Raw genomic sequence first — 12,966 nt, 5'->3', positions numbered from 1 at the left:
AACAATCAGCGCAAAAGAGAGATCATGCAAACAATCTAGGGTGTTGATTGACAATGACTAAGTTATGAATGTCCTGCCGGTAAGGATGTTAAGATGTTTGGGCAAAACTTAAGAAGACTTAATTCCCACATATCAAGGTAAAGAACGGCGTGTGGATGAAGCTACAAAAAGAGAAATGATTGAGGGCAGGGGAACAAAGGTACATCTTCCTTGCCAGACGCGAGTTTAGTGAGTCCTGAATAGTAGCCTAACACAAAAAGTTCCTCAAGCCACTTATTAAGACTAAGAAGAGACAGTTGTTGAGAGAAAGAGCTGCTGCAAAAAGTGAAGAGTCGGCTAAGTTGGGAAATGGACCCACAATTGATATTACAGTCACTGAAGATCATGTGGGGAGTAGGTCCAAATTTGGAAGATCAGCTACTGAAGATAAGTTAGTGGACGACGTCGATTTGTTAAGTGAGGATGATGATTAGAGAAGAAAAACAATCAACTATTGTGTTGGAAAGTTTCACATCACGGTAGATTGTGGCACATGAGTGGTGATGCTGCAGAGAGGTTTAAAATGGTGGAAGAAGAGAATAGAGAGTTTATACCCAATCAATCACTGCAAAAAGAAGATCATGCAAATAAACTACTCGAAGGAAGTTCAAGAGTGTTTATCAAAGAGGATCACCCAAATAGGCTAAACAAGTGATACTCGAGAAGCCTACACCAGCCATGACCAAGCACATAAGGCTGTTGTATATCAAAGCCCACGTAAATGGGAAGCCAGTGTCTAGGGTGTTGATTGACAATGGCTCAGTTGTAAATGTCATGTGGGTAAGGATGTTAAGATGTTTGGGCAACACTTAAGAAGACTTAATTCCCACAGATCAAGATAGAGAACGACGTGTGGATGAAATTTCAAAAAAAGAAAAGATTGAGGGCAGGGGATTAAAGGCCAGTTACGTCCTTCCCTGCTAGACGCGAGTTTAGTGAGTCTTGGAGAGTAGCCCAACACAAAAAGTTCAACAAGCCATTTACTAAGACTCAGAAGAGACAATTGTTGATAGAAAGAGCTGCTGCAAAAAGGGAGGAGTCCTCTAAGTTGGAAAATGGATCCATAATTGATATTTGAGTCACTGAATATCATGTGAGGAGGAGGTCCAAATTTGGAAGATTAGCTACTGAAGATAAGTTAGTGGACGACGACGGCAGTTTTTTAAGTAATGATGAAGATTAGAGAAGAAAAACAATCAACTTTTGTGTTGGAAAGTTTCACATCACTGTGGATTGTGCCACATGAGTGGTGATGCTGCAGAGAGGTTTAAAATGGTGGAAGAAGAGAATAAGGAGTTGATACGCAAACAATCAGTGCAAAAGGAAGATCATGCAAACAATCTAGGGTGTTGATTGACAATGGCTCAGCTATGAATGTCCTGCCGGTAAGGATGTTTAGATGTTTAGGCAAAACTTAAGAAGACTTAATTCTCACAGGGCAAGATAGAGAACGGCGTGTGGATGAAGCTTCAAAAAGATAAATGATTGAAGGCAGGGGAGCAAAGGCCAGTTACGTCCTCCCTGCTAGAAACGAGTTTAGTGAGTCTTGAAGAGTAGCCCAACACAAAATTTCCTCAAGCCACTTACTAGGACTCAGAAGAGACGGTTGTTGAGAGAAAGAGCTGCTGCAAAAAGTGAAGAGTCGGTTAAGTTGGAAAATTGACTCACAATTGATATTCCAGTCACTGAATATCATGTGGGGGAGTAGGTCCAAATTTGGAATATCAGTTACTGAAGATAAGTTAGTGGACAACGAGGATGATTTATTAAGTGAGGATGATGAATAGAAAAGAAAAACAATCAACTTTTGTGTTGGAAGTTTCACATCACTGTGGATTTTGCTACAAGAGTGGTGATGCTGCAAAGAGGTTTAAAATGATGGAAGAAGGTAATAGGGAGTTGATACACAAACAATCAGTACAAAAAAAATATAATGCAAATAAACTCCTGGAAGGAAGTTCAAGAGTGATTATCAAAGAGGATCTCCAAATAGGCATAAACAAGTGATACTTGAGAAGCCGACATCAGACATGACTAAGCACATAAGACCGTTGTACAGCAAAGCCCACGTAAATAGGAAGCCAATGTCTAGGGTGTTTATTGACAATGGCTCAGCAATGAATGTCCTGTCGGTGAGGATGTTAACATGTTTGAGCAAAACTTAAGAAGACTTAATTACCACATAAGTTTTTGTTGTTACATTTACAAGAGAAACCACCAAGACCATGCCGATGTTACTGTGGGGAGTATGTCATCTTTGTGTTCATTTTTCATAGTAAACTCGTCTGCCAACTTCCAAGCGTTGTTAGGCAGGGATTGGATCCATGCAAACCAGTGCATCAAATCCTCGATGCACCAACTGGAGACGATGTGGAGGTTGTAGAAGCTGATGGACAGCCTTTTCAAGCCAGTGCAAGTGCAGTTGAAGTTATATATTACAATGGGGATTTTGGGCCCATCAAATTTCATAGCAAGAGTACGAGAAGTCTGGCGTACATGCAAACACCAACTCCAAGCTTGGTAGTGTCCTCAAACTTACTATTATCGTGCCGCTTTGGTCTATAATTAAGCCATTGATCTAAGAGCTTGATGATTGAGTTGAACCAAAAGAGAAAAGAGGTAGTAGCTCAAACTCTATATGGAAGGCGCATGTGCTGCAAGTATTGAACAAATTAGAGGAAGAGGAAGCATGAGACACCCATGGAACCGAGGTTGTCCAAGAGGAAGAAGATGAAGAAGATGAACTCCAAGTTGATGAGTTGTTGATGATGCCATCTCAAATGGAAGATGACCAACATGAAGTACAAGACCCTTTAGAATAAAATCAACGTGGGGGAGCTTGAGAATCCGAAAATGGTATATGTGAGTAAGCGACTGGAAGAACAATCGAAGCAAGATTTGGTTAACATGCTAAAGGAGTACAAAGATTGTTTTGCATGTAATTATGATGATATGCCAGGGTTGGACAGGAAATTGGTCGAACACCGACTTCCAATCAAAAAGGGTTTCAAATCATTTCAACAGCCATCTCATCGCACGTCAAAAGAAGTTGAGTTGAAAGTGAAAGGAGAAGCAGAGAAACTGTTAAAGGCCAAGTTCATAAAACCAATCAGATATACCGAATGGCTTTCGAACATTGTGCCAGTCAGGAAAAAGAATGGCGAGGTCAGAACATGCATCGACTTCCGGGACCTAAACTTTGCAACTCCCAAGGATGTTTACGTGATGCCGATACATGATATGCTGATCGATTCGGTGGCTAGACATGAGCTGTTATCATTCAAAGAGCTATGAACTCGATCTTTCACGATATGATAGGGCACCTTATTGAAGTGTATATAAACGATATCGTTGTGAAATCTAAACAATCTGTTGATCACATCGATCATTTGAGGAAGAGTTTCTTAAGAATGAGACAATATGAGTTAAAGTTAAACCCATTGAAATGCACATTTGGCGTGAAAACATGGAACTTTTTGAGATTTCTGGTACATCAGAGGGGAGTTGAGGCGGATAAAAACAAAGCGAAGGCTATTATGGAGGCAAATACACCCAAGAACAAGAAAAAGTTACAATGCTTTCTTGGACTAGTAAATTACTTGATGCGTTTTATCTCTAACATTGCAGGGAAAACCAAAGAGTTCTTACAATTGTTGAAGCTCAAAGACAAGCCAATCCGCATGTTCTTATGCCACCTAGGTATGGAATGCCTCTTAAACTATATGTCTCTACTGCTCATGAATCAATCGGACGCTTGCTAGTTCAAAATAATCACAAAGGAAATGAGAAGGCTATTTATTATTTGAGTAGATTCCTTACTCCAGTAGAAATGAAATACTCTATGATTGAGAAGCTAAGACGTATTATGCATTTATTAAGTTAAGACATTACTTGATTCAATCAAGAGTATTTGTTGTGGCTAAAACTGATTTGATTAAATACATGCTTAATAGACTCATTCTCTATTGGAGAATTTGGTAAATGGTTTTTAGCATTAGCTGGGTTTATAATGATCTATTATCCCTAAAAGTCAGTGAAAGGCCAAGCTATCGCTGACTTCTCATCCGATTACCCTTCACTTGATGAGTTTATTGGAGAATAGGTTGGGTTTCCAGTTTGTTGAGTGGGAGTTCAACCCTGGGATTGAAATTCGATGAATCAAGTACAAAAACAGCAGCCGGAGCTGGTGTTGTGATCGCCTCCCCAAGAGGTGTGAAAACCGTATCTTTTAATTTGGGTTTTACATGCACCAACAACAATCAAGATGTCTCCTGAACTTACGCACATGCTAGTGCTGATTCAGAAGATAAATCGTTCTTCCATTTAGCCAAGAGAGATTCAGGTACACACATTCAACTTAGATTAAACTTAGCTGGTGATTGGAGAGATGACATAAAACAGGTATTGGAATCTCCAGGGAAAGATATGCCCCATCGTCTAAAAAATGAGAGCTCTTAACTACGTTTTGGTGGAAGGAGATTTCTTTGAGTTGGCTGCCAAAGTTGCTGAATATGAAGAACTGTTGCCGGAGGAGTCGTACAAAAAGAGAACTGCTATGGGGTCTTATTATCAAGAGGTGGAAGATGTGTTGGCTTAGATTCGATTAGCTGGTTCATGTATAGTTCATTTGCTAAAAAAAATTGACAGTGAACCAGAGAAAAAGAATAGCCCCCAGTTCCCCAAGGATATGCAGTACACTTTTGACGTATCAAAGACGATAAAGTTTTTGATTTTTCGGTAAAAAAAATTCATCACTTTTCCACCAGATCACAGAATGCCACCCAAAAAAGAGCTGAAAGGTCGAGAATATTGTAAGTACCACAACTCATATAATCATGCCACTAAGTCTTGTTGGACTTTCAAAAATATTTTGCAGGACAGAATTAACAAGGGAGTCTTGAAGTTCCCTGACAAACAAGAGTCCATGATAGTGGATGATGATCAATTTCCCCCATTAGCTTCTGTCAATGTGAACGTGATAGATTTGAGGGGTCTTCTCGATGAGAATAGAAGCTGAACCCGTGCAGTGACAGACCCAAATGGTTTAGAGGAGAGTCATCTCACCATCAACAGCAAAGATACTCGGACAAGAAAACACACGAAGTTGAATCGCGAAGGATGGAAATCAGCTGATCAAGATAGAGAACAGCGTGTGGATGAAGCTACAAAAAGAGAAATTATTGAGGGAGATTTGTACCGGAAAGGGCCATAGATGGTTTGCTCCTTAGATGCATAGGATTTCCAGAAGCATTAGAAATTATGAAGCAAGTTAACGAGGGAGTTTGCGGAGCGCATCAATCTAAAGTGAAGATGAGATGGTTGATAAGAAGGTATGGCTACTATTGGCCATCCATTATGAAAGATTGCATCAGATGTGCCAACCATGTCATAGGCATGGAAACATCCAAAGGATTCCGACGGATGAACGCCACAGCGTTTTCAAACCATGGCCATTCAAGGGCTGGGCCATGGATTTAATAAGGAAAATTTACCCATCGTCATCTAAAGGCCACTCATTTATCCTTGTGGCCACAGATTGTTTCACCAAATGGGTAAAAGCAGTGGCTTTGAAGAAGGCGGAACAAGGTGATGTCATTAACTTTGTAAAAGAAAACATCATTAATATATTTGGAATTCCAGATTCACCAACCACAGATCAGAGAACTATCTTTACGGGTTCGGATATGGGGGAATTCGCAGAAGACTATGTAACCAAGTTGATAAACTCATCCCCTCATTACCCACAATCCAATGGGCAGGCCGAAGCATCAAACAAAGTTCTGATAAAGATTCCATATATTTGATAAAGATTTCACATGAAGATGATGGAAGAAAATCTCAGGGATTGGCCAAGGCTATTGTCGGTGACGTTGTGGCCATATAGAACATCTAAAAGGGCTGCAACTGGGGTAAGTCCATTTGCCCTTACCTTTGGCCACGATGCAGTGCTGCCATTAAAGATTATGATACTATCAATGCAAGTGGCAAAACAAAACGAACTCTCCTCCGAACATTACAGTGAGGCGATCGATGATCATGGAATTAGAAGAAGTTGATGAATTGAGAATCCAAACATATGATGCCTTATTGTTACAAAAGCAGAAAGTGGCAAGGATCTACAACAGAAGAATCAACAAGAAAAGTTATCAAGAAGGAGATATTGTGTGGAAAACCATATTGTCCTTGGGAACAAAGGACAGAGATTAGGCAAACCAAATTGGGAAAAACCATTTAAGGTGCACAAGGTCCTGGAAGAGAGTGCATATTGGCTATCAAGTTTAGATGACCAATCATATAAAATATGCATAAATGGCAAGTATCTAAAGCCATATTTCCAAGTATGAGGGAAGAAAAAGAAAGAGTGAGTGAGTAAAAAAAGCAGAGAGGCTGATATCCAACAGAGAGTTGGGCTTTTGGCCACTTTGGCATATCTTTGTTTTTGCTACTTGCATATTGTGAAATATGAAGAACAAAGTGGACTCTAAAGCCACTCTCAAGAATAAATTTTTGTTTGAACAGTAATAATTCGAGTCCACAGTAGCTTTCAGGCTACTTGAAAGGAAATTAAGTGTGTGGGGAGTCGACCTTATGGCCACTTGTACATGCATTCGATTGATGCTTCAATTATTCTTATATTACGAAAAATTATTGGTAAGGTAAGGTATACAGCCACTGCGTAAATTGGTTGTTTGCGTGTGTAGTGACGACCCATGAAGTAGGCGTTTGGGCCACCTAAAAAATATGGCAAGAAAGAGTTACAGAGAGCAGAGAGTTAAGCTTATCGGGCGACACAACGAAGAATAAAGAAAGAACAGGTAGAATAAGAGGGCTATGCAAACCACAAAAGAGCCCAAAAGTTTTATTTTGGAATAAAAGTAGGCTAACTAGCCACTTTTCTATGCATTTAGTTCTCTGTTGGAAGACTTCATTTGAAATAGGCCTTAGGGTCACTAATGTAAATATTTGTTGGTTATGATTAAAAAATAAAAATGATCAAATGAAATTGGCCAGTAGGCCACTTTTATCATATTGGGTTCATTTCGTTTTGCTAGGGAATCAATTGAGGAAATAATCATAAGTGGAGAGTTTTTAAGGCCAACCTATGGTTTTGCTGGAAATTGATGAAATGAGTGGGATTAATTGGATTATGGTATGAAAAACCAATGGAAAAGCTCCTTTCTAATGCCTAACACCCAATATCCAACATCAAAGTCAACTCCTCGTTATTTTCCAACCAACATCCAATAATCAAAATGTCAAACTAGTAATCACCGAATATAAAACGGAGTCACCGCATGCATGAACATTAAGTAAACATGTATGCAGGAAAGGGGTCCGACTGAAGTGCAATGCATTAGACGTGTATGCGGGAAAAAGGTCCGATTGAAGTGCAATGCATGAATGCTAGGGATGAATGATTTATCAAGTGAATGCAACATATAAGATGACGTCTGGGTTTAGACTAACCCGTGTTACAAGATGCTCTGACCTGACATCAGCCCTCAGGTCTTGAGTTCGCTAAGGAATGGAAGTCAAACAACGACCAATCCCCAAACCAGCACTACCTGCTAAGAATAAACATGCCAACGACATATACAAAAAAGATAAACAAGTAAAAGATGATAGATAGAAAGTCCAAAGAGGAAACGCATCAGTAAAGCTTCCACAAAACAGATCCCATGAACAAAACATAACTAATGTTTATAACCGTTGCATGCCAGTCAACCAAACAAAAGAAGATTCATGGAAATAAAGCTCGGAGTTGCTCCCACTGGCCAGACACTCTGATTTGATGTTCTCAGCATCTTGAAGCTGTCTTGTCCAGGTTTGATATTCATCTTTAAGGCCAAGAAGTTGTTGGCCACTAGCGCATGAGCTTTTCCTGTTGTCCATCAAGGTAGCCTCTAATGTTTCAGCGTCATCCAAGGTAAACATTCTAGCTCGGCGCCTCTGGATCTCTTTCTCTAGTCTCTTAACTTCGTTCTCCTCAATATCATAGCTGGCTGTCACCGCAACAATTTGCTCGCGAATGACCGTGTCATGCTTGTCTAAATCTTTTTTCTTCTCATGTTTACTCTGGAAAGATAAACGATGAGATATCATATCCGCGCTAAATAGCAAATGCTGCATCGGACTGAGAAAATATGGTCGAAAGATCATCAAGTATATCGAACCTTGAGGCAGCAAATTCTGGGGAAGTCTTGATAATATAGACATATGCAAGCCAAGGCCAAGGAAGTTTCGAACTACCCTCTTGGAATGAGCAATAGCTTCCTGTCAAGATTGGAGGTCACATAGGAAACATTATCTGAGAAACTTAGATAAACCTGGCTCTCTGGCTCGCCAATAAGTTTGAGTCGGGCCCTCCGAGATGTCAGATCCTGTCAAATAAACAAAGTCAAAGTTGGGCATGATAGATATTTAAGGACATCCAAGACAGAGATAGGTGAATAAAATTACAACTAAGATAGTAGCGTCAGCAGGTATGGAGCTGAAGCTGGGCTAGGCCAGAATCCTTGTTACTCGGTTGTTTGGGAAAAGCGGACGAGTCATCTTTGTTGAGGATAATTGGATCATCGAAAGTGTTGCTAGGACGAGAAATCAGCCTAGTCGAACGACGGGTAGGGTATCGCCGACCGACAGTTTGAAGTCTAGGTGCGAATTTTCTAGTCAGGACAACTTTAGGTACAACTTTCACCTTCGGGGAGTTGGGTTTCGGTGGCACAATGACCGAACCCTGCTTAGTTTTCACACGCCTGGGAGATTCATCAAGCTTCAAGCGTCCTTGGGTATCCACTTTTACGAGTTTAGCAACAATGGGGGCATCTTCGTCTGATATCAAATCTCTTTGCGAGCACCTACATAAAACACCGATGTGATACAGAAATAACAAACATTGGTGACAAATGAACTATTTAAACATAAATGCATGTGAAAAAATACAAGACAATATCAGGGTGTCGAACTACTGAAGAAATCATATCAAGGTACCGATACCTCCACCGGACAACGAATGGCTCAGCCATTTTGTGGTCCAGTTGCACAATCGGACTAACAAATCTTTGAGGCAATGTAAAGAGGAGTTGCACTGTAACGCCCCAGATTCGACGACTGTCCTCACTGTATCAAGACTGGTCTTTCCAGCGTGCTTATGTCATCACTCACACGCACCCTGGGAAACTTCCCAGGAGGTCACCCATCCCAAAATTGCCCCAAGTCAAGCACGCTTAACTTTGGAGTTCTTATGTGATGAGCTACCGAAAAGAAGATGCACCTTCGTGATATAAGTAGTACATTTCAAATCTTTTAAGCCCTCTTCAACTGTACAGCCCATTACATTGAACAGTCTCGGAATCTCTCTCATTCCCGTGTGGGTCGGTTCATTCATGTTCCCTCCACCTAGAAGCCTGCCAGGAGCCGCTCATTGTCCGTGCAACTGATGGCACCGGCGATCACCCCCCGCCCTCTTCGGCCCCGGGCCTCACATGCCCACCAGCTTCCGCTTGGTTCGTCCCCGAACCACACCGTACTAAGAGAGGTCGGCTCTGATACCAACTGTAACGGCCCAGATTCGACGACTGTCCTCACTGTATCAAGACTGGTCTTTCCAGCGTGCTTATGTCCTCACTTACACGCACCCTGGGAAACTTCCCAGGAGGTCACCCATCCCAAAATTGCCCCAAGTCAAGCACGCTTAACTTTGGAGTTCTTATGTGATGAGCTACCGAAAAGAAGATACACCTTCGTGATATGAGTAGTACATTTCAAATCTTTTAAGCCCTCTTCAACTGTACAGTCCATTACATTGAACAGTCTCGGAATCCCTCTCATTCCCGTGTGGGTCGGTTCATTCATGTTCCCTCCACCTAGAAGTCTGCCAGGAGCCGCTCATTATCCGTGCAACTGATGGCACCGGCGATCATCCCCCGCCCTCTTCGGCCCCGGGTCTCACATGCACAGTGGCCTTAGAGAATTTCCTAGACACAACTTCTGAGGCAATGTGTGTCAAGTCCACCGGAAATGATAAAGTAGTGTGAGGGATTGCCGGTGAAAACCAGAACTGGTATGCGTACAAAGAGGGGTTGTAAAACTCAAAGGACCAACTTGATTTGTTGTTGTATGGTGGGCGGGTAAAAGTACAATCCATTTCAACAATCGGTGATGGATATATTGAGTCAAGAGTAAAGCTGCAACCTCGTCAAGGGAGGATAGGCCATGAAAAAATCAGGATAAGCACCAACAACCCAGAGGGGCTGTGTCTGACAAGAAACACTAGGTCGTGGGGGTAGTTTGAGTAATTCGAGTTTCAGCTGCTGCAAGTAGTTCATCAACTCAGAAGCTGAAAGAGTCAAATGGCTTCCCATCAGCGAAGTGGAACAACATGGTAGGAGGACCAGCAAAGAAGTTTATCAGACCAAGAAAGTAAGGAAAAGCCATATTTGCATAAACCAAGAGATTCCCCCCAGTTTGGAAATGGGGTCATGTCGGACACATTGATTTAGGCCATGATATACAGACCCCATAAGCATGACCGTCAAGTTATACGCTCGGCCAGTGCTAAGAGAGCATGCTAATGGTATATATTCGGTGGATGGCTTGCTATATGAAGGACAAAATATGTAATGGCAGATCAATACCCAAAGAAACATGGTATGTTCGACAATAGAAGGAATACCAGAGGCAATATTTAACCACGGCCCGATATGGTCGACAATATTTAACCACGGCCCGATATGAAGGATAATAATAACGAGTGTGAGCTAGGGTAGGGACAGCAGAATCATCAACGAAATAAGGGGAATTAGGCTCTACTACAGGTAATCCAAGGAACAGAGATATATCATAGAAAGTTATAGATAATGGACCAAAAGGGATGATGAAAACATTGCAAGAGGGGGACCAAACCTAATAATACAATCGATTAAAACAGACTGTTTAGTAATTTCAAAAGACTGTTTAGAATACAATTGGAAATGTTGATGCTAAGTGCTTCAAAAGACTCCTGCAGAGGCTTCAAATTTTGGTCAGAAAAAAAAATCGTATTTGCTTGAATCTTAGGGTTATTTCTTGATCGACTTCGGGTAGAGTTTTGGCTTTAGAAATGTTGCTGCTAAGTGCTTCGAAAGACTGCTTCAGAGGCTTCAAAATTTGGACAGAAATCCGCTTCGAAATGCCGTTGAATTCTCGAGACTCTGATAGCGTAGTAACGGTCGACCGAAACTCAGCTCTTGTGTATGAAGATGGCAGGGTATTTGGTGCTTTGGGTGTGATTTCACCCAATCTTTGGCCATTGTTTATAGGCTAAGATGGTTAGCAGTTGTTATCACTCAATTATGGTTGATGATGACTATTAAAAGGGATGTTACAACTCCATCTTAAATCAGCTGAATGTGGCCCTTTGAATTTTCGAAATTATGGTGCATTCTCATTTTTCAGTTTTCAGACCCCTAAAATTTTATTGCCCAATTAGCTTTATATTCCAATTTCACGAGCAAATGACAATGTTTTCCATAAACTAACGGATAGGAAAACATACCTAATGATATTTTAAAAGTAGCATTCGATATATCCAAATTACGTTATTAAGTCGCAAAGATCAATTTTTTCGATTTTAATTAAGCTTTTTCCAATTGAACAATCTGAAATAAGTAAAATTTAATTTTTGTTTAATAAATCTTCAAATTCTGATATGCACCATTTCTGACATACCTAATGATATTTTAAAATCAGTTATACGAAAGTGTATCATTAAGTTGCAAAGACCGATCTTTTCGATTTGAATTAATTATTTACGTCTTGACTAGTCTGAATTATTTTCTAAGAATTGTTTTGTCACCAAAAGATATATTTTTTGCTTTATAAAATATTAGAATTCTCATACGTACCATTTCTAAGTTAATTAAGTTGCAATTTGTACAATTTATTGTCATTATCCATGTTTAGATTTAAGTTTATGTTAATCTATAAGCTTTTCACAGCCCTAGTGGTTCCATCGATACTGACCTAGAGAACTTTCAGTGAGCAGTTGTGACTTCCGTCTCTAGGGATGTAAGCGAACCAAACCGTTTGTGAGCTATTCGAAGCTCGATTCGATAAAAGCTCGTTTGAGCTCGTTTAATGAGGCTCGTTAAGATAAACAAATCAAATTCAAGCTTTACAGTATTCGGCTCGTTAGCTCGTGAACATGATCGTTGGTAAATTCATTAGTAATCTTTTAGATGAAAAAAATAATAGTTTTGATATTTGATTTATTGATTTTGCATATTATTTATGAAATATATAGAAATATCTATTAAATTTATTTATTATAATAAATTTACAAATTTTAATAAAAATAATATATTTTTCTTTAAATATATAATTTACTTTTTAATTAATTTAATGAAAATTTAAATGTATAATTCATATTTATTAAGCTTGTGTAGGCTCGATAAAGGCTTGAATAAGCTCGTGAGCCATGCATATATTCGTTAAATAAAGCTCGAGCTCGGCTCGATTATAAACAAACCAAGCTCAAACATTCAAGAGTTCGGCTCGGCTCGACTCGATTACATCCCTATCCGTCTCCGTGCAGGTGGGCGGGGTCTATAAGAAACAAAAGGTCTAGACTCTAGAGAAAATAATGCTTATAAAGACAATCAAATGCCTGCTGCACTCACTTTTTTTTAGTGTTGGTACCGAGTTTAACTGTCGTGCATGTTTGAAAAAGTCATCCTCATCCGTCTTATATTTGTGTGCTTCATTTTTTTTTCTTCTCTCGTTTTTGTGACAGGTAACTTACACTGTTGGTAGGGATCCATTGTCCATAAAAACTATTGTAGCTGAAACTTCTCCTTTATTTACTGCTCCGATGATTGTAAGAACAACTTTATTGCAACTAGCTAGACTTTGATTACTTTGTAATCATGCATAAGATTGTGGAATGCA

General features: G+C 40.0%; 1 protein-coding gene across 4 annotated transcripts in view; it reads left to right on the top strand.

Annotated features, from left to right (window-relative positions):
* The window catches only part of LOC142527734 (carboxyl-terminal-processing peptidase 1, chloroplastic), a 34,888-nt gene that overhangs the window by 20,532 nt on the left and 1,390 nt on the right, over positions 1–12,966 (top strand). For 2 of the 4 annotated variants that reach the window (XM_075632640.1, XM_075632642.1), the window contains exon 8: positions 12,812–12,895. The exons of the other annotated variants lie outside the window; for them this stretch is intronic. In XM_075632640.1, coding sequence (XP_075488755.1) covers positions 12,812–12,895 — 84 coding nt within the window. The remainder of the gene's footprint in view (positions 1–12,811; positions 12,896–12,966) is intronic. 4 annotated transcript variants of the gene reach the window in all.

Source organism: Primulina tabacum, chromosome 15 (genome assembly GCF_025594145.1).
Source record: "Primulina tabacum isolate GXHZ01 chromosome 15, ASM2559414v2, whole genome shotgun sequence".
Classification (NCBI taxonomy): domain Eukaryota; kingdom Viridiplantae; phylum Streptophyta; class Magnoliopsida; order Lamiales; family Gesneriaceae; genus Primulina; species Primulina tabacum.
The sequence above is the reverse complement of the archived record's forward strand: the minus strand, read 5'-3'. Positions and strand labels throughout refer to the sequence as shown.